The 19,467-nt window shown below is 46.3% G+C and overlaps 1 protein-coding gene and 1 long non-coding RNA gene across 11 annotated transcripts in view; both read left to right on the top strand.

Annotated features, from left to right (window-relative positions):
• The window catches only part of EVL (Enah/Vasp-like), a 146,632-nt gene extending 127,286 nt beyond the window's left edge, over positions 1 to 19,346 (top strand). For 4 of the 10 annotated variants that reach the window (XM_081910667.1, XM_081910658.1, XM_081910666.1 and 1 more), the window contains 11 exons: positions 1 to 59; positions 668 to 1,552; positions 6,842 to 7,056; positions 8,723 to 8,838; positions 10,477 to 10,537; positions 12,427 to 12,490; positions 13,163 to 13,232; positions 13,332 to 13,394; positions 15,435 to 15,501; positions 16,776 to 16,833; positions 18,705 to 19,346. In XM_081910667.1, coding sequence (XP_081766793.1) covers positions 1 to 59; positions 668 to 1,552; positions 6,842 to 7,056; positions 8,723 to 8,838; positions 10,477 to 10,537; positions 12,427 to 12,490; positions 13,163 to 13,232; positions 13,332 to 13,394; positions 15,435 to 15,501; positions 16,776 to 16,833; positions 18,705 to 18,742 — 1,696 coding nt within the window. In that variant the 3' untranslated portion in view covers positions 18,743 to 19,346. The remainder of the gene's footprint in view (positions 60 to 667; positions 1,553 to 6,841; positions 7,057 to 8,722; positions 8,839 to 10,476; positions 10,538 to 12,426; positions 12,491 to 13,162; positions 13,233 to 13,331; positions 13,395 to 15,434; positions 15,502 to 16,775; positions 16,834 to 18,704) is intronic. The other 6 variants (XM_081910660.1, XM_081910665.1, XM_081910662.1 and 3 more) reach the window with 5 other exon arrangements.
• On the top strand, positions 1,561 to 3,878 carry LOC309372904. Its single transcript, XR_014169726.1, has 2 exons — positions 1,561 to 2,686; positions 2,912 to 3,878. It is a non-coding gene; the product is annotated as an uncharacterized lncRNA (long non-coding RNA).
• Positions 19,347 to 19,467: the final 121 nt, after the last annotated feature.

Raw genomic sequence — 19,467 nt, 5'->3', positions numbered from 1 at the left:
GCAAGTCATGGAGCAGCAGCAGCGCCAGGAATCTCTGGAAAGAAGAACCTCTACCACAGGCACGTATCCGGCTTTTGTAAGCAACGCAGGCCTTGCCTTTCCCCTGCTTGCCTCCTTTAACTTTCACCTGCTCCCTGGAAACGGTTTGGCCTGTTGAGTATTGCTGCAATTATCCTGTGGCTTGGAAACATTTCAGACACGGGAGGTACAAAGAGGGATGGCAACTGCGGCGCAAGTGCAGCTGACGTCGAAACTTAGCTCATTGTGCCCTGGGATTCGGTTGCTCCTTGTTTTTCTGCAAGGTGTTTTCACACCGCAGGATTAGAAACCGACTTCGGCTTAAATGGCATGGGATGCTAAGGGAAAGCCTAGAGTGGCTATATTCTGTTCCGTCTTTTATGTTATAGCAAACAGGCATGGCCCAGATGAAGGCCAGTGCTTTGTGGCGTGTTGATGTTTAACTGTCCTGGCTTTGTTTGAGCATCCTTAAAACCTATACCTGTACTAATCTTTATTAGGTTTTGGCTTTGTTTTGATTTGTTTTTGATTTAATTCCTCCTTCCCCCCATCCCCAGTCTTTCTAACCATGGTGCCATCTGTCGTTCCTCAGTTCCAACCCATCTTATTCTTTCTCCTCCCCCCCCCTTTCCTTTTCTGTTATTTTTAGTTTCCACCCTTCAGATAAAAGTGTCTTCTTCCCCCTTCCACTGCCAGTCTCCTCCTCCTGACTACAGTAACTACAATGCTTCCACTTCCACGGGTGCTGTCCCGCCTCCACCTCCTTACGCCAAAGTTATCTCGTCGGCATCTTCTCCTCTCCCTGACCCTGTGGGCAGAGCCTCTTTCAAACCCCCTCAGGGGCCCAGGGAACCCCCTCTGCACTGCCACCGACATTCTGCCTCCGAGTTCTCTCCATCTCCAGCTTCCTCCATCCCTCCGGCCTGGCCAGGCTACAGGACTGTGACACGAAGCACCAAGCACATCTCTTTATCCCCGCCACCTGCCCCGGCTTCCCATTACCCCTTCGCCCCTCCTCAGCCCACCAGGCGCTCCTCTCTCTCCTATTCCCCTCAGCCTCCCTCCCCACCCGTGACCCTGACGCCCCCTGTACAAAAGGGTCTGTTCCTGCAGCCCCATATTCCAGTGGTCCTCCCTGTCCTCCCTGCCCAAAACGGCAGGATGCGGGGGGCCACAGAGACCGTGGTCCAAGACACCTCCGCAAACGTACCTCAGCTAGGTCTGAACGGCCACCGCGACGGACATTTTGCCACGCAAATTCCTCCGAGCTCCTCTAGGACCCAGGTAAAGAGAACAGACGAGTCGTATTTCTCGTACCTGGAAGCAGTGCCTGTTTCGCATCTGCCTGTCATAGCCGACCCAGCGGGGTCTTACATCCAGGCTTTCCCCCGGCCCTCCCAACATTCGCCTCATTCTCCACACCAGCTCTATCCATCCATGTCACACTTTGTTCCTTATTACGCCGCTGTATCTGAGGTGAATTTGTCCAAGAGGAACCTTCCTTACATGACTTCATCAACCATTTCCCACTTCAGTAAGTACTTGGTTTGAAAGAATTGCATTTATTTATATTTAGGCGACACCTTTAGGTTTTAAGCAATAGGTTATAAGACTTTCAAGAGCATGCTTAAGTGCCTGTGGAAGGTGCAGGACAGAGGTGGCAAAAACCTGGAACTCTCTAGGTGTTGTTTGATTCTCATTGGGCCCAGTTAGCATGAGTCTGACCAAACTGTGGGAGGCAGTGGAAGACAGGAGTGCCTGGCGTGTTCTGGTCCATGGGGTCACGAAGAGTCGGACACGACTAAACAACTAAACAACAACAAGCATGATCTGCAGTCAGGAATTATGGGAATAGGGAGTCCCATCAACATCTGGAGGGTATAGGCTCCCCAATAAAGATGTTATATCCCAGAGAACTACATATATAACTAGTATAGTGTAGAACCTTTTTCAGGCCAGAGACTAAAAACTAAAATTTGCAAAAGAATTTTTTTTAAAGCACATTCAGTGAGAGAACAGGGAGTGCTGACATAAGGGAGGCAGACCGTGCCCCCTCCCCAGTTAGCATATGTTAATTCAGTGGTTCTCGAAGTTTTTCCCCTGTGCCAGAATAAAATCGCGCCACCCTGTTTTTTCTTATTGAAAGGAAATACGTTGGAAAACAAAAAGGAGCAACTCCTAGCAGTGGCTGATTAGAACACAGAACACAACTATTTTATAATGTAGCCATGGGGCATCCAGAAAGTAATAAGACAATGAAGCTACATAAAAACAGTTATCATTCTTGCACGCTTGATGCATTTTGAAAAGATATCTATCCATATTCTGCAAATAAAAAATGTTTTGATACTATACTATACTACACTGAAATGTAGAAATGTTTCTTTGATTGGCCTTGAGTCTTCCTGCCGCAATTGCCACTCTCTCCTGCCACCACACCTTTTGAGAACCACTGTGTTAACGGATTGCCTGTACAGAAGTCTTGTAGGCTGAGGGAGGACTTTAGCGCAATGTGCCAGCAGAGAGCACAAACCGTAATCAACAAAGTTTGAGGTTCAACTCTTAGCTTTCCTTGGAAGTAGCTAGGTGGCCTCAGGCAAGCCACCATCTGCATTATACAGCTAACAGTACTGACCTCCCTTACAAGGTTGGTGTAGGAATTACAGTGGTACCTCGGGTTAAGTACTTAATTCGTTCTGGAGATCCGTTCTTAACCTGAAACTGTTTTTAACCTGAAGCGCCACTTTAGATAATGGGGCCTCCTGCTGCCGCCACGCCACCGGAGCACGATTTCTGTTCTTATCCTGAAGCACTATTTCTGGGTTAGCAGAGTGTGTAACCTGAAGCGTATGTAACCTGAAGCGTATGTAACCCGAGGTACCACTGTACTGAGATGACTGAGCATTTTGAACAGCCTAAAGCAATCTATAAATGCTACGTAGTGGCTCTGTTTAGCTTAGGGTTCTGGGTCTGCAGCAGCTCCTGTTATGTCACAGAAAAGGGCTACTGAGGGGAGGTGGGCAGTTTGGGTTGCAGAATTGGAAGGGAAGTCTTCTTTTCCTAGCGGGCAGGGAAGGCAAAGCACATCCGAAGCAGTGCTTTCATTTGTGGCGGTGCTCTGTTTCAGTCCTGATGTGACTCTGCTTGTCATCTGAGGCACTTTCTTTATGTCCCCACATCCCAGAGAGGTTTGGAGGGTGGCAGCAAGAGAACAGGCCTTTTCTGCGGTGGCTCCCTGATTGTGGAATGCTCTCCCCAGAGAGGCTCGCCTGGCACCATCATCACATGTCTTTGGGTGCCAGGGAAAAACATTCCTCTTAATCCAGGCCTTTGGCTATTAATCTATGGCCTGTGAAAGTGTGAGGGAGAGGGCTGTTATTATGATGACTATTTTATTATTAGGCTGTCTGTCAGTATGCTTCTTTTTATTTTATTTTTTATCATTGACGTTCTGTGATGTGTTTTTAATGTTGTACACCGCCCTGGGATCTTTTGATAAAGGGAGGTATATAAATTGAATAAATAATACTAATAATAATTCTCATAAAAGAAGCAACATGCTGCAAGGGGTATGCATAAGGTAGCTTCACAGGCAGCCTGGCTAAAAGGCTAAACTCATTTGGGGGGGGGGGTAAAGAGAGCAGGAGTTTTCATTTGGAGAATTCTGAAATCTGCCGAGTTGTAGATCTACGTTGCTTTTTTGTTGTGGGCTTGGACGGAAGACAACCCCAAATTAAGAGGAATATCGAACACTTTGGTGGTTTTAGAGGGCAATGTGATTTAAGTGACAGAAACAAAGCTGTAGACAGGTAAAAATTAACCCAATTGTATGATAAGGAATTCTAGGGGAGGGGGAGGCAGAGAATGCACACATGAGTGATGGGAGAGTCTCCGGCTGAGTAAAAGAACTTCCGAGTGCAAGGTTAGTCAGCGGCTGCATTAGCTCATCATAGTAAGACCTGATGAAGGAGACCCCTGCTGGTTGTTCCATGACCAATTGATTGTCAAAGGTCAGCACAGAATTGGCTCTTCTCAGAGGCAGCACCTGTTCATTTCAACATCATCATCATCATCATATTTATACCATGCCCACCTGGCTGGGTTTCCCCAGCCACTCTGGGCGGCTCCCAATAGAATATTAAAAACATGATAAAACATCAAATATTGGGAGGGTGTTTCACAGGGCAGGTGCCACCACCAAGAAGGCCCTCTGCCTGGTTCCCTGTAGCTTCACTTCTCTCAGTGAGGGAACCGCCAGAAGGCCCTCGGAGCTGGACTTCAGTGTCCGGGATGAACAATGGGGGTGGAGACGTTCTTTCTTAACACAAGCCCTGAGGACTCAGACTATAGGCACAGAATGAGATTGTTTATGGGTTAGCACAAAAATGCATAGGGAAATGAAAGTAGTCACCAGTGCTTTGCTTCTGGGGGGTGGAGGGAAGGTGCCGGTACTCTGAGTGGCTGCCCTGGGCACAAAATTTCCTAGGGGCCAGGGAAAACAATTCCATGTAGAACCACTACATGTTTACCGGAAGGAACTTCATTAAGATCTTGCTCTATAGTTCTTACATGATGCCTGTTAAGTAAATGACCATACTTTTTTTCCGTACTCGCAGTACCTGACTGTGCATGCCTTATTTTCTCCTTGGGTCCTACCGTCCAACATTCTGCCAGGACATGGGCTCACAGGCTTTGGGAAGGAGGCAGTGATTCTGTCAGAGCCTAGCGCTTCCTTCCCCAAACCTGGGGAGCATTTGCCCAGCTCAGGGAAGGAGGCATGATGCTTTGGGAGCACCTGAGAGCCTTCCCACCTCCTTCTCCTTCGAAAAGGCGCCAGTACTGTGTACCGTTGCGTACTGCCAGAAAAAAGCACTGGTAATCACAAGAAGAAGCTAAAGGGTGGGCTTTTATCTCCAAGCCATAATGCAGCACCCACCTACCCCAGGTAATTCACGAGATGTAGACAGTATTTATTTTTAGACACCTATAAATGAATGTTTGCCCAAACTTTCATGGAAACTTTGCCCAACCTTAACTTTTTAGTTCTTTGTATTTGTACACTATTCTGTTTTAGTTGTGATGAGATAGATAGATGATAGATAGAGAGATAATTTTGCTTTTATCTTGGGTTTCTAATCTAGTTTTTCACAAACTTTTACTGAATGCCCATTCTTAATTGGTTTATGTCACGGAACAGTCAAGGATTTTTTAAATATATATATATGAAGTGGTATACTTTTTTTAAATAAATAACATCTTTCTAAGTGTCCCAACCTGGTGGCCGGGAAGCAATTTTGATTTGCCAAAGATGACCGAACGGGTGAATGTTTACAAGTTTGGAATAATGTAAAGTTAAGTGTGGTGCTGGGACATTTTTGCATATACGTTAGAACATAAAAATGCATTGACCCCAAATATCTGTCCAGTTGTGTCTTTATTGCAGTTGCCAAGTTCAGTTGTGGCCCAGGGTGAAATGCAGAAGCCTCTCAAGGTTACAAATATCTAAACAAGAGAACAGGTTTAGCTGCCTATAAAATCTGTGGAATCTACTTTATTGGGAGAGTTTTGTGTGAATGTATCTTTCAGTGATTTATGTCTAGATCAAGGATTCCCAAACTATGGTCCGCAGGTTGACGAGGGGAGTTGGGGCACATCCATCTCGTGAAATATTCATATTCAATTTCTTAAATTATATTTTATTGCTTCTTTTATTTCGTATATTCTACTTTATTGCGATACCATTTGAATGACCCGAAGCATGGGAGATGCCTGGGATCTGAACCCTGGGGAAAGAGTTGCCGACTGGTGACTAAGGGATGGGAAGAGAGAAGATCAGTGGTGTATTGGCCTAGGTCATGGTGGGTTGAAGACCCCCTTACTATTTCTGCAGCAGGGTCCCTATCTCCAGTGTCCTAGAACCACCCAATTAGCATGAAAGGGGAGCTTTTTAGCCATTGTATGTTCCAAAGCTAAGCGTTCGGAGCACTTAAAACACAATGTGCTTCAGTTTTATGAGAATGGTGTGCAAGTTCTGTTTTACATATGATTGAAAACACAACTTAAGTCACTCTGAAAGAAGATATTGGAGTGGTCCAAATCATTTGTCCAAGAGATCTGTGGGTGAAGAGTAACAGACAAATAGTGGTTAAGAGCGGTGGACTCATAATCTGGTGAACAGGGTTCGCTTCCCTGCTTCTCCACATGCAGCTACTGGGTGACCTTGGGCCAGTCACACTTCTCTGAAGTCTCTCAGCCTCACTCACCTCACAGAGTGTTTGTTGTCGGGGAGGAAGGTAAAGGAGAATGTTAGCCGCTTTGAGACTCCTTAAGGGGAGTGAAAGGCAGGATATCAAGTCCAAACTCTAATAAATAATAATAATAATAATAATAATAATAATAATAATAATAATAGCACGGAAAATAGTAGCTTTAGCTGAAAGACAACGCTTTCAAGATCTACACTGATTGTTGTGAGAAATCCCTGATTATTATATTGTATAATTATAAGAGTATTGTAAGGGGGCGTGTCTTTGAGTGGGCTTTGGCTGTGACTATCTTGAAGGGCCGCTGCATTTGCCTGTAGAAGATCTGTGAATATTTGCTTGCTCAGGGCCCAAACTATTCCACAAGGGGCCTGATAGTGGCAGCAGCAGTGAGTTTTTGACATTTGGCGTATACTGTTTGCTGGGTGGATCATGGGCACCTGAGAAATTTGGTGTCTCCTGTCTACATTGACATGAGCAACGATTAAGGAAAGGGGGACAAGAAGTGTGCAGGGTGGAGCACCATGTGATTCCTGAATTATTGTTCTTTTATGTTCCAGGCCCTGTCCTTCCACCAGGCCACCCCTCGGCTGGGATACCCACTTCCTCTGGTGGTCCGCCTCCACCTCCTCCCCCGCCTCCTCCCCCTTCGGGCACTGTGCCACCCCCGCCGCCCCCGTTGCCAGCAGGCGGTGGAGGGTCCGGCACTGACGACGGGTCCGTGTCGGGACTAGCGGCAGCTCTGGCTGGTGCCAAACTAAGGAGAGTACAACGGGTAAGGAATGAGGGCTGCTGCTGGTGGTGGCCGTGGTGGCATAGAGTTTAGGCCGGGAACCCAGTTTCAGATCCTAGCTCCACTGAAGCAAGTTGCTCACTGCCCCTCTCTCTCAGCTTTAGCCTTCCATCTAAGGGGAGATATTATAGGGGCACCCTCCCTCTTGCCAAGGCATGATCCTGTCACAAAATATGCAGCACTCACTCCACCAGCACATAGGCATGACACTAAATTGTTGTCATCCATCTGTCTCGAGAGACAGTGGGGTGCACCTCTGTGGGTGAAGTCAAACTACTGTGTTAGTGGCACCGAAGTGACCTCCCGGGGATGCAAGCCTGGGCAGTATGTCTGGAGGTCCTGGGCTGCCCAGATAACAAGATCTCCCTCTCAGCCTCGCTGATGTGGTCCAATGGAAAGCAGGGCAATGTGTTTAGTATCAGCTTGGCTGCAGGAGTTGCTGGAAAGCGGCATAAAAGGCTCCATTCAACTGTCTTAGAGACTCCACTCTGGATTTGCCGATCAGAAGGTCGGTGGTTCGAATCCCCGCGACGGGGTGAGCTCCCATTGCTTGGTCCCTGCTCCTGCCAACCTAGCAGTTCGAAAGCACGTCAAAGTACAAGTAGATAAATAGGTACCCTCTGGCGGGAAGGTAAACGGCGTTTCTGTGCGCTGCTCTGGTTCTCCAGAAGTGGCTTAGTCATGGCTGGCCACATGATCTGGAAGCTGTACGCTGGCTCCCTCGGCCAATAAAGGAAGATGAGCCCTGCAACCCCAGAGTCGGCCACGACGGGACCTAATGATCAGGGGTCCCTTTACCTTTTTAGCTCCCGAAGATGTCCCACCAGGCGGCAGAGGTTTAGAATCAGAGTTTTCTTTCTTCTGGCTGTGCTAACTTCCCAGTTTGGCAAGCCCTATCTGCCCCAAGATGGGTATTGCCCTTGTTAATACTTCACGGTGGAGTTTAGAACCCAGTCCTGGAGGAGTGTTAGCATGGACATCTTGTTCTGAGTGTATGAGGCTGCCTACCCAACTCAGCATGCATAGCTCTGGATTAGAGGCTGGCCGCTCTCAAGTCACATGATGTGTGTGCAGGCAATAGCACATTTAGGTTTTTCTGCCCCTGTGTCCCTCAGCAACTCCCAGGCCAATAGGTAAGCCCATTTTTAAAAGATAAACTCAGTACAGTGAATGCATGTGTGTCGTATTCACACTGCAGATTGCTGCTGTTCCATGGAAGTAATTTATGCTTCTCTCGGTAAGGCTTGTGTTCACGTGATGTGGTTACAACTAAGGTGCTTTTGTTACTGAATTCAGTCGTCAGTCTCTATAAAATAGACACACATCATTGTATCATATCACTTCATAGGGGTTCATGTACACACCAGTGCAGCGAACAAATCTTCCTTTAAAAATAATAATGATAATAAGATAATATGAACATTTGTGTCCTGCAAACAACTAATTAGTAAAGCAAAACACACACACACACACACACACACACACAAAATTCACAGATGGCCTCCTATTATGTTTCAGCCAGTAGTTGTCTTGACAGCGATAGCTGCCCTTAGTGCCTTGGATTTTTTTTGTCGCCTTTCTCTGCTTAGACAGCGAAATTGGACCCCCTTAGTGCCCAGATCTAAAATGCTGGTTTCTGTCTTAAAAGCCAGAGGATGCCTCAGGAGGTTCTAGTCCCAGTGGTGCTTCAAAGGGCGATGCCAATAGGACGAGTAGTGGTGGAGGCGGACTAATGGAAGAAATGAATAAACTACTGGCGAAAAGGTTTGTGGTTCTCACTCCTGCCTACAGTAATTGAGGGGTGGGATGTTGTGTATTATCTGTGAGTCAAACTGCCTCTTATCTAATTCCCCCACCCCCAAACAGTTCCAAGAATCTTAGCGAGGAGGGAGAGGTAGATTTGGCCCACTATAGGTCTCATTAACCTAATTGCTAATCTCTAACTTAGGGAGACTAGGGCAACTGTCCTTGGAGGTTTTCAAGCCAAGGAGCTGCCCAAATTCCACAGCGGGGGCGGGGGATTAGAATATAGGTTGGGATCTACCAGTAGATCCCTGGGTGATCTGTAGTAGTAGTTTGGCAAGAGTTTATGACTCCTGGGTGCTTAACCATAGCAACAACAACACATCTTTTCCCACCTTGGAGACGGTGCTGAAGTGAAGAATGCTAACCAGGGTGGGCTTTTGTGTGAAAATACTGTAAGAGACGCGGGTGGTGCTGTGGGTTAAACCACAGAGCCTAAGGACTTGCCGATCAGAAGGTCAGCGGTTCGAATCCCCGCAACGGGGTAAGCTCCCGTTGCTCGGTCCCTGCTCCTGTCAACCTAGCAGTTCGAAAGCACATCAAAGTGCAAGTAGATAAATAGGTACCCCTCTGGCGGGAAGGTAAACGGCATTTCCGTGCGCTGCTCTGGTTCGCCAGAAGCGGCTTAGTCATGCTGGCCACATGACCCGGAAGCTGTACGCCAACTCCCTCGGCCAATAAAGCGAGATGAGTGTCGCAACCCCAGAGTCGGTCATGACTGGACCTAATGGTCAGGGGTCCCTTTACCTTTACCTTTACTTACTGTGAGGGTCAGCTCAATGCTGATCCTATAAACCAGCATGTAGGCTCAGAATTTGGCCAGGCACCATGTTCACACAGTGCATAGTTAATCTACGGCATGGTTTCCCAAACTTGGGTCTCCAGCTGTTTTTTTGGACTACAACTCCCATCATCCCTAGCTAGCAGGACCAATGGTCAGGGATGGTGGGAATTGTAGCCTAAAAACAGCTGGAGACCCAAGTTTGGGATACCCTGCTCTATAGGATTCGCTCCCAAATAATATGTGATGATGGCCAACAACTTGGGTGAATTGAAAGAGGATTGCAGCAGTTCAAGGAGAAGGTTTCCAGTCGCTACCAGCTACAATGTTCTACCTCCACTCTTGAAAGGCATATGCCTCTGAAATCCATGCTCATCGGCATCTGGTTGGATGCTGAACTTGATCAGCAATTGACGTGACCCAGCAGAGCTCTCCTGGTGCTCTTTGTGTTCTTAATTTCAACCATATGTCTTCTGCACTTAACTCTGGTTGGTAGATCTTGGGGTTCTAGTAAAAACAACCACCAAAGTAAGTCTGACAAGCCTTCCTAGTTCTGCTTTACTATTGGTTTCCGCATTGCCTCTGGAAAAATAACTACAGTCGCCATGTTTAATAGGGATTACTCGTTGTCTAGTACAAATTCTCCTCTCTGCCTTCTGTGCACACACACACACACACACACATAAATTCAACTAAGTAAGGTAAGGGGATGGGGGAGGAAAGAGCACGTATGAACTCGCTGGTTCTCTGAATTCTGTGGTCGGTGAATATTTATCCGAGGAACTAGTTTATAGTCTCTCCCTTCACTCTGTCCTAAGGAGGAAAGCAGCATCACAGTCGGACAAGCCAGCCGACAAAAAAGAAGAGGAAAGCCAAAACGTAAGTGGAACACCGTTTCACACTGTGGAGTTTGCAGAGTGAAAAATGTCTCCCAAACCAGCTGGTGTAAGAAGGCATTATTTTCCATTCCTCTGTGCATTTGTCGCTTGCAACCCCATTTCTTTTCTGCTGCGAGTTCGCCTTCTGCACAAAACGAAGTTTTCAATCTCACTGTCTGCTGCAGTCAAATGAAGCGATTTCAGCTGCCTAAGAGTGACTGGTCGCCATGCAGAGGTCCTCTTTCCACACACGTTGACATCATGCCTTGATGGCATGTCATCACTCTCAGGGACAGGTGGAGGGGGGTTAAGTAATTTTTATGTAATTTACAAACATTGTTTTCAGCTCACTTTTAATATCGAGGGAACGTACATGAAATTGCTTTCTTTAAAAAAACAAAGGAAAACAGGCGTTTGGCTCTCGCACCACCCGTGTATTAAAATTTGTAAGAGAGTGAGAATCTCTCAGTGTGTGGGTTTCAAAGTGAGCTGCAGCTTCGATATCTGCTTTGGTCCAGGCAGATCAAATTAGGTGTGTCCACTTCAATTCGCCAGATCCCTCTGCGATCTCTGAGCTTGAGCTGCATAAACCAGCACGGAACTCGCACACGGACCGATTTGCCGAACAATGGTTTATGGCTTAATGTTTTGTTGAACACAGCCATACACACAAACATATATGGAGCCGTGTAAAACACTCCTATATTGCTTTCTATGTGAAGGGAATGAGACGGGTTCCTTTGGGGGAAATGCTCTGTAGTACAAAAGAAGTGAGGCCCAATCCTGTTGTATTTTGCAGAGGGGAAGAAACCCTCTGATCTTTAGAAGTAGGACAGAATATATAATGGCCACTAGCCATTAATACAAATACAGACATTATTTCTGTAGCTGAGGCCATTGCAAAATACATAAAGCAGAATGAAAGTTAAAATAATTAGTAAAACAAGGCGTTCTTTTTCTCCCCCAAATAATTAAACTTATCCCCAGAAACCTTTCTTAAACTGACAGTATAATAGCACAGCAGACCACTTTTTCAAAGGTGTAGAGGGATCTGTGCTCTAATAAAAAGTTAATCAGATACCCAACCAATCTGTCAACTGGGAGATTTAAATCCTTGAACAAGAATGCTCTTAGGTCCTTGTAGACTGGACAAACCAGCAAGTAGTGGGGCAAATCTTCAGGGACGTAACCTCCATGTGGGCAAACTCTTTGTAAGGAATCCTGCAGTAAGAAATCTTCAACTTTGTAAGAAATCTTCAACTATGGCAGAGTGCGTAGACTGGAAGGTCGGTGGTTCAAATCCCCGCAACGGAGTGAGCTCGCGTTGCTTGGCTCCAGCTCCTGCCAACCTAGCAGTTCAAAAGCATGCCAGTGCAAGTAGATAAATAGTTACCACTAGGGCAGGGAGGTAAACAGCGTTTCTGTATGCTCTGGCTTCCATCACAATGTTCTGTTGCACCAGAAGCAGTTTAGTCATGCTGGCTACATGACCTGGAAAGCTGTCTGTGGACAAACGCCTGAAGTGAGATGAGCGCCACAACCCCATAGTCGCCTTTGACTGGACTTAACCGTCCAGGGGTCCTTTACCTTTTATCTTTTTTCTACCTCCTCTGTCGGAGGCAGTATGCCTCTGAATACCTGTTGCTGGAAGTCGTAGCTGTGGAGAGTGTTGTTCTGCTGAGGTTCTGCTTATGAGTTTCCCATGGGCATTTGATTGGCCACTGGCACGAGAAGATGCTGGACTGCCTGCGCCTTTGGTCTGAGATCCATCAGGGCCCTGCTTATCTTCTGTTCTTTTACAGAAAAAAAGTTGCTCCTAACATAGCAGTCGCAGGGAAGTACGAGTTCTTCCGAAAAGTTAATCCGAAGCTTTGTTTGCTTGTTTTCTAGGAGGAAGCTAGCACCTCTCCTTCCCCTGGTACGCGAGGCCCTGTTCAGCAGCAAAATTCCTCAGGTATTCCCTTTGAAAGCAGTCTGCAAGTAGGTCAGTGGTGGAGCCTGACTTCACCATCCTGGTACTGAACAAGCAGCCCATGGAGAGGACTGGGGCTGCATAAAAACACAGAAGTTGCAGGAAGCCTAGAGGATTCTGGGTGGTCTCTCTGGGGGGGGGGGGGGAGTCCCAGGTTCAATAGATAAATCTTTTCTTTTCTTTTTTAATGTCGTTTTACTTCTCAGCCAGTCATGAATAGCAATTTAGCAACATTTTTTTTGCAAATCATCACTGATGAACATCTTACAACTTGAAAGCGTCTTCTGAAAGATTCAATAAAAACACGCAGATTTATTTATTTTTCTTGCTCATTCTGGGGTAACATAATATTGATCTATGGAATCATTTGTATATCACAGGAACTTAAATACAACCAGTCTCCATCAATAGATAAATCTTGCTTTGTTTCCAGATGCAAGCTTAATGCTACAAACGAGTTACTGGCATATCGTTGCCCCAGCCACTCTGGGCAGCTTCCAACATAATACAGAGACTTAATAAAACACTAAGCATTAAGAACTTCCCTATACAGGGCTGTTGTTTGTTTGTTGTTACAATAATGATGGGGAAGAGGGGGAAAGCACCACAAAGCCAAGCTCTCTCTTGTTCACTTTGCATGGTTTTCTTTTTAAACAGATGCTGGAAAGAAGCCTTGGGAGAGAAGCAACTCTGTGGAAAAACCTGTCACTGCGCTACTCTCTAGGTGAGCTGCGTAGTCTCCCTTTGTGGGTCCACCAGCATGCATTGGAATGTGTGCATGCTGCAGCTGCATGCGCTCATGTCATATCCTCTCTCACCATAGAAATCCATCAGTGGGGAGGAGTCCTGAACCAAAGAGCCCCATTCAGTTCCAACCATCCTTTAGGTATTGAAAAACTGCTCTGGCTCCTCTATCTTGTCTTTGCAAACTCACACAAATCCTTTCGTTCGTCAGCTAACTTCCTGCCTGCCTTCATGCAACTCGCCACAATGTCTGCTTCCCTGCCGTTGAGCAAACGTTGGTCTCGACGACTTTTGCGTAGAGACGAAGCTCTCCCCCAAAATACTACGGTGCTAGTTTGCACAATTCTGCAAAGCTATACGTTATGTAGCCCTCTGACGATGCAGTACAATTTTTTGAGAGCCAAACGACGCATTATATTGAATTCATAGTTTGGCACTGTGTGATGTTACAAGAAGAAGAAGAGGAAGAAGAAGAAAGCAAAACCTTAAATAGCAGCCCAGGGGTAGTAGTGGTCTGATCAGAATCAGGTTTGTGGAATGGTTTGTTTTAGCTCTGTCCTCCTGTGTCATCTTGCTGATGAAAATTCTGCCCCAATGCTGCAATTTGTCACAGGAGTGTGTGGAGCTGTCCCCACATGCTAGCCTTAAAGGGGACTTTAAGGCTACACCACAAGCAGAGACTTCAATTCCTTGCCAAATAGCAGCTTCCAGGAGCAATTTTTGTTGGGATCATTTTATTTATTTGTTTATTCTACCATATGTTTTTCAAAGAGGCTTTCGTGGGGGGGGGGGGATAGGAAACATATACCGTATTTTTCGCTCTATAAGACACACCTAGTTTTTGGAAGAGGAAAACAAGAAAAAAAATATTCTGCAATCCTGCTTGCTGTCCTGGCTTATGGGATAGCCGTGCACAGCCTCTCCTGGGCAAGGGGAGCCTTTATCCCCTGCCCGGGAGAGGCTGCGCGCAGCTATGGCTCCCCCAAGAGCCGCACTCCCTTTAAAGAGCATGCCTGCATTCGCTCCCTAAGACACACACACACATTTCCCCTTACTTTTTAGGAGGGGAAAAGTGCGTCTTATAGAGCGAAAAATACGGTAATATACAAAATTTAAAATATAGAGTAATAGATTGTTAGCGCAAAATTCACGGTGCAAAGCCCTCATGAAATAAAGCTGTGTTAAGCTGGCTAGCATGGTGCTGCAAGAAGGAAATGGTTTGGATGTAACACTAAGCCTGGTAGCCTGTGGTTTGTTTTCAGCTCCCGGAACAAAGGAGCAAAGTGCTTCGCTTCAGTCTTCAGGCAGCTCATGCACAATCTAATTTTCCTAGCATGGCTTAGGGTGACTGTTACACCCAAGCATGGCCAGCGTGTGGCTTTATGAGTGTGTGGCTTCATCTTCGGGTGAAGGGCGCTATCCAAATTTCAATAATAATAATAATATCATCACATCCTGCAAAAACTGGCCACATAGTTTGGCCTTCCTTTTTGCACCTGGCAACTTGTAAAACCATTCTTCGTGCACTGCACAGTGTTGGCCACATGAGGTCCTCCTGCCTCAAGCTCTGCAACAAGTAGTGCCCAAATGCTTAAGAAGTGGCCGTTGCGTGTAGATGACGGCGCTCTTTTGTGTTGGCATGTCAAGCCACGTATGACTGAAAAGCACTTTTATGGGAGGCGGAAGGAAGCAAGGGTAGGTATGCCTGGGAGAGGAGAAAGTATTAAAACCGCTTTCCAGGTTGTGTTTTCAAACGTGGCATGGTCAATCATTAACAGCAGTGAAAGGGCTCTGCTGTAAAGTAGTCATAGAAACTATCTGGATTAGCATTACAGATTTTTTTTTTTAAAAAAAAAATCATCACAGAACCTGATGCATTTCAGCAAACTCCTCCCCCTTTTCCAGTGCGTTTTCCTCTTGGGAACGGACGTCTTTCGGGTGACGCACGGTGGATGCTTCTTAGCACTGCTTGCTTAGCAAGATCATGCTGGCTGCTGAGTGCTTTCCCGTGATGCAAGAGGGAGCGGTGGAGGGTCAAAGCAATTAACCCCTCATGAGCTCCTTCCACCTGCTTTTATGCACCTCTTTGTGCGAGGAAGAATAGCCAACATCATGGCCAGTGGCTTTAGAAAACGTTGAAGAATGTCCCTCTTTGTTTTATTTTCTTCCTCTCTTTTTCAAGGATGAAACCTGCAAGCAGCAGCAATGACGTGGCCATGGACACCTTAGATTTTGATCGTATGAAACAAGTGAGTTGGGAGTTTTGCACACAGAATAATAATAATAATAATAATAATAATAATAATAATAATAATTTATTTATCTGGCTGAGTTTCCCCAGCCACTCTGGGCAGCTCCCAATCGAGTGTTAAAAACAATACAGCATTAAATATTTAAAACTTCCCTAAACAGGGCTGCCTTCAGATGTCTTTGAAAGATAAGATAGCTACTTATTTCCTTCATATCTGAAGGGAGGGCGTTCCACACGGAGGGCGCCACTACCAAGAAGGCCCTCTGCCTGGTTCCCTGTAACCTCACTTCTCGCAATGAGGGAGCCGCCAGAAGGTCCTCGGCGCTGGCTCTGGATGCAGATAAGAGCAGTTTTCCATTTATTCTTTGGGTTACAGCTTCTTGCTGTCAATAAGAACATAGGAAGTAGCCTTGTTATACCAGGGCAGGCCCATTGCCCAGTACAGTGGTACCTCGGGTTTAAGAACAGCCCTGTTTACAAACTATTTGGTTTACGAACTCAGCAAAACCGGAAGTAGTGTCTCGGTTTGCGAACTTTACCTCAGTCTAAGAATGGAAGCCGAACAGTGGAAGGGCACTGGTGGCAGGAGGCCTCATTAGGGAAAGGGCGCCTCAGTTTAAGAACGGATTAAGTTCGTAAACCGAGGGAACTGTATTGGCAACAGTTCTGTGTAATCCTGGGCAGACATAGAACCTGCAGCCTTAGTCCAAAGTTTATGCCAGGTGCTATGCCAACACTTTCACCATAATAAACTATGGAAAACAAGTACACGTCCACACATGGCTGCTTCAAAGTCAGTGACTGATAAAAACAATTCTGCATCTCATGCAGGCAATCTCATGCAACATAGAAGAAGAAGGAGTTTAGATTTGATATCCCACTTTATCACTACCCTAAGGAGTCTCAAAGCAGCTTACAATCTCCTTTCCCTTCCTCCCCCACAACAAACACTCTGTGAAGTGAAAGAGGCTGAGAGACTTCAGAGAAGTGTGACTAGCCCAAGGTCACCCAGAAGCTCCATGTGGAGGAGCGGGGAAGCGAACCTGGTTCACCAGATTACGAGTCTGCTACTCTTAACCACTACACCACACTGGCTCTCATAGGGACCAGTTAAGTGCTTTCTTAGGAGAAGTTCCATTTATACCAGTGCAAAGGACTTTTCTTTCTTTCTTTCTTTCTTTCTTTCTTTCTTTCTTTCTTTCTTTCTTTCTTTCTTTCTTTCTTTCTTTCTGAGGACATTTTAATTTTTTAATTTTTTTTTTGTCTTTCAAGGAAATATTGGAGGAAGTTGTAAAAGAATTACACAAAGTAAAAGAAGAGATAATCGATGGTAAGAAGCGAGGAGGGGTGGTTGGGCATGAAATGCATTTCTCGCTTTGGCCAAGGGTGGAATTGCAGTGTTGGAAGGTACCTCAAAGGTCACCTAACCCAGTGCAGGAAGCTCATTGCTACAGCCTCCCATCCTCTGCTTACAAACTTGCCCATCACTTTCTGAGAGTCCCACCTCCACCTGAGGTTGTCTGTTCCACTGCTGAACTGCTTGATCAGTATTCCAGGTGCGTGAGCATTATAGAACTGTCGAATTGGAAGGGGACCCTGAGGATCATCTAGTCCAGGAGTCGGCAACCTAAGGCCCATGGGCCCCCTCCACCTGCTTGTTCAGCTCCCGTGCGCCATGCTGAACCAGCACGGAGCAAGGACCGCCTTCCATGACCCTGGGCAGCTTCCCATTGGCTGCAGGAAGCTCCTGCAACCAATGGGAAGCTGTGCATGCCTCCTCCGCGCTGGAAGGCGTGTTGGCGCATGTGTGTGCGCGCTCTGGCACACCGCGGCGTCTGCAGGACCGTGAACTGGCCCAAGCGACAAAAACTTTGCCGAGCCCTGATCTAGTCCAAGCCCTTGCAATGTAAGAATATTCAGCTTCCCCATACAGGGATCGAACCTGCCACCTTGGCGTTATCAGTACCACGCCCTAACCAACTGAGCTATCAAACTCTCTAGTGTGCTGAGATGCCTTTGCTTAAACATGGAGTGTATGTATAAGACACATTGATAATTTCTTTTATTGCATGACACTCAAGCCAGCCCGTTCACCTTCCCGCATCCAGTCCTGGGAACTGGAAGTGCGGCTGAAAACACTGCAAATTACCTCTTAGGACAGGAATAGCCAACATGGTGCCCTCTGGTTACTGTGGATGACAACTCCAACATCCCTGACCGCCGGCTGTGTTGGCTGAGGATGATGGGATTTGTGGTCCGCATCCAAAGGGCACCACATTGACTACCGCTGTATCTGCAATTCCTAGCCCAGTACCCACAAAGAAATATTATTCCCATGGAGAAGGAAATACGATTAAGTCTCCCCAGAGAGACACCTGGAATAGTCTTTTTTCTGCCACTCGGTCCGGAACGTTTGTGAATCCTGTGCCACAGAGAAAGGTCAGGAGAGCCTCATGTCTCATAAAAATCCAGTTTTGCGCCCATGTTTATATTTGCTCTCGCTGCCACATCAGCCCTGCCTTACACACACAACTGAACAGCCTTGCCTTGGCATCCTTCCAGGCCAACCCTTGCCGCTCGATATATTGCTGAAGCCAGGGGTGCCTTACCTGTGACTCTCCCATCATCCCATCTGCTGTGAGCCAGATGTGGGCAGTCTATGATGCTGTTGGACTCCATCTCCCATCAGCCCCTGCCAGCCAGCCAGGACAGTGGTCAGAGGTGCTGGGAGTTTGTAGAGAATTGTAGAGTTCGAAGGGATATACCCCCAAGGGTCATCTAGTCCAGCCCCCCTGCAGTGCAGAGCCGTGGTCCGGCAACATCTGGAGGGGCCACAGGTAAGCCAGCCCTGAATCAAGCAGCGAGAGAAGGATGGTGTAGATACTGCCTTCATACATTTAAAGCATCACACACACACCCAAAATGAATAGCTGGAACTGTAGTTTAAGGGTGCTGGGAATTGTAGCTCTGTTGGGGGTAAGCTACAGCTCCCAAGGTGCTTCAAGTGTATGGTGTGTGTGCACAGCTAGGATCTGTAACGTCCTTCTCTTGCTGCTGCTGTCGCCAACGCCTTTGTAATCTTAACCACTTCCCAAAATATAGTCAGTGGTCTTTAGCTTAGGTGTGAAGCTATGACAGTATAGTGCCTTGACCGTAAGCTCTGGCTTATTCCCTTTTTTTATTGTTTCCTCTTTTTTTCAGCCATCAGGCAAGAGTTGAGTAGAATCAGCACGACATAATGGCCATGGAACCATCTAGAAGCCACATAGGATGTGAAAGGCAACTGGATCGTTTCCGAGCACCAAAAGACCATGCAAGATGGTGAAAGAGGACACCTGGCTCTGTCTTTTGTTCTTAAATCCTTTTTATTAGCAGACTCAGCAGACTTTGAGGCTTGCTGCTGCCTTGGATTTGCTTCATTTAAAAAGAGAGAGAGAAGTCTTAAAATCTTAAAAAAAAGAAAATATTAAAATTTAAATTTCTGGATTTTTTAAAATTTCATCTGACAATGCACATCAGAGTTGGTCAGCCTTTTTTGTATTTTGTATTTGCTTATTTAAATGTATGACTTTTTTTTAGTATATAGTAGGTAAGGAAACACGTGAACCATTCGCTTTTACTAGATGACTTCAGAGTAATTTTACTGGTAGACTGCAATGTAAATGAAGACCTTTTTTTTTTTTTTTGCCAACAAAACCTTATTTGTGGCATCGCCTGAAGAGGCCGAACGATGCCCAGCTGTCAGACAGCAAGTCCCTGGTCTCAGAGCTATCACAATATTACAGCGGTACATCATTGCTTCACAGTATCTGTGTTCATATTGGTAATAAACTGTTCATTGTCCATGTGGCATTGCTTGGCTTTTCTTTCATCCCTCTGCAGCACACTTTGTGCTTCTTAGCAAAACCAGGGGTAACCGTACCCTGGAACTAATCTGGCTCTCCCAGAGCATTTTGTTTCTGGT

Source organism: Podarcis melisellensis (assembly GCF_964234715.1).
Source record: "Podarcis melisellensis genome assembly, chromosome: 1".
NCBI classification, from domain to species: domain Eukaryota; kingdom Metazoa; phylum Chordata; class Lepidosauria; order Squamata; family Lacertidae; genus Podarcis; species Podarcis melisellensis.
Note: the sequence above shows the minus strand (reverse complement) of the source record. Positions and strands in the feature narration are given on the sequence as shown.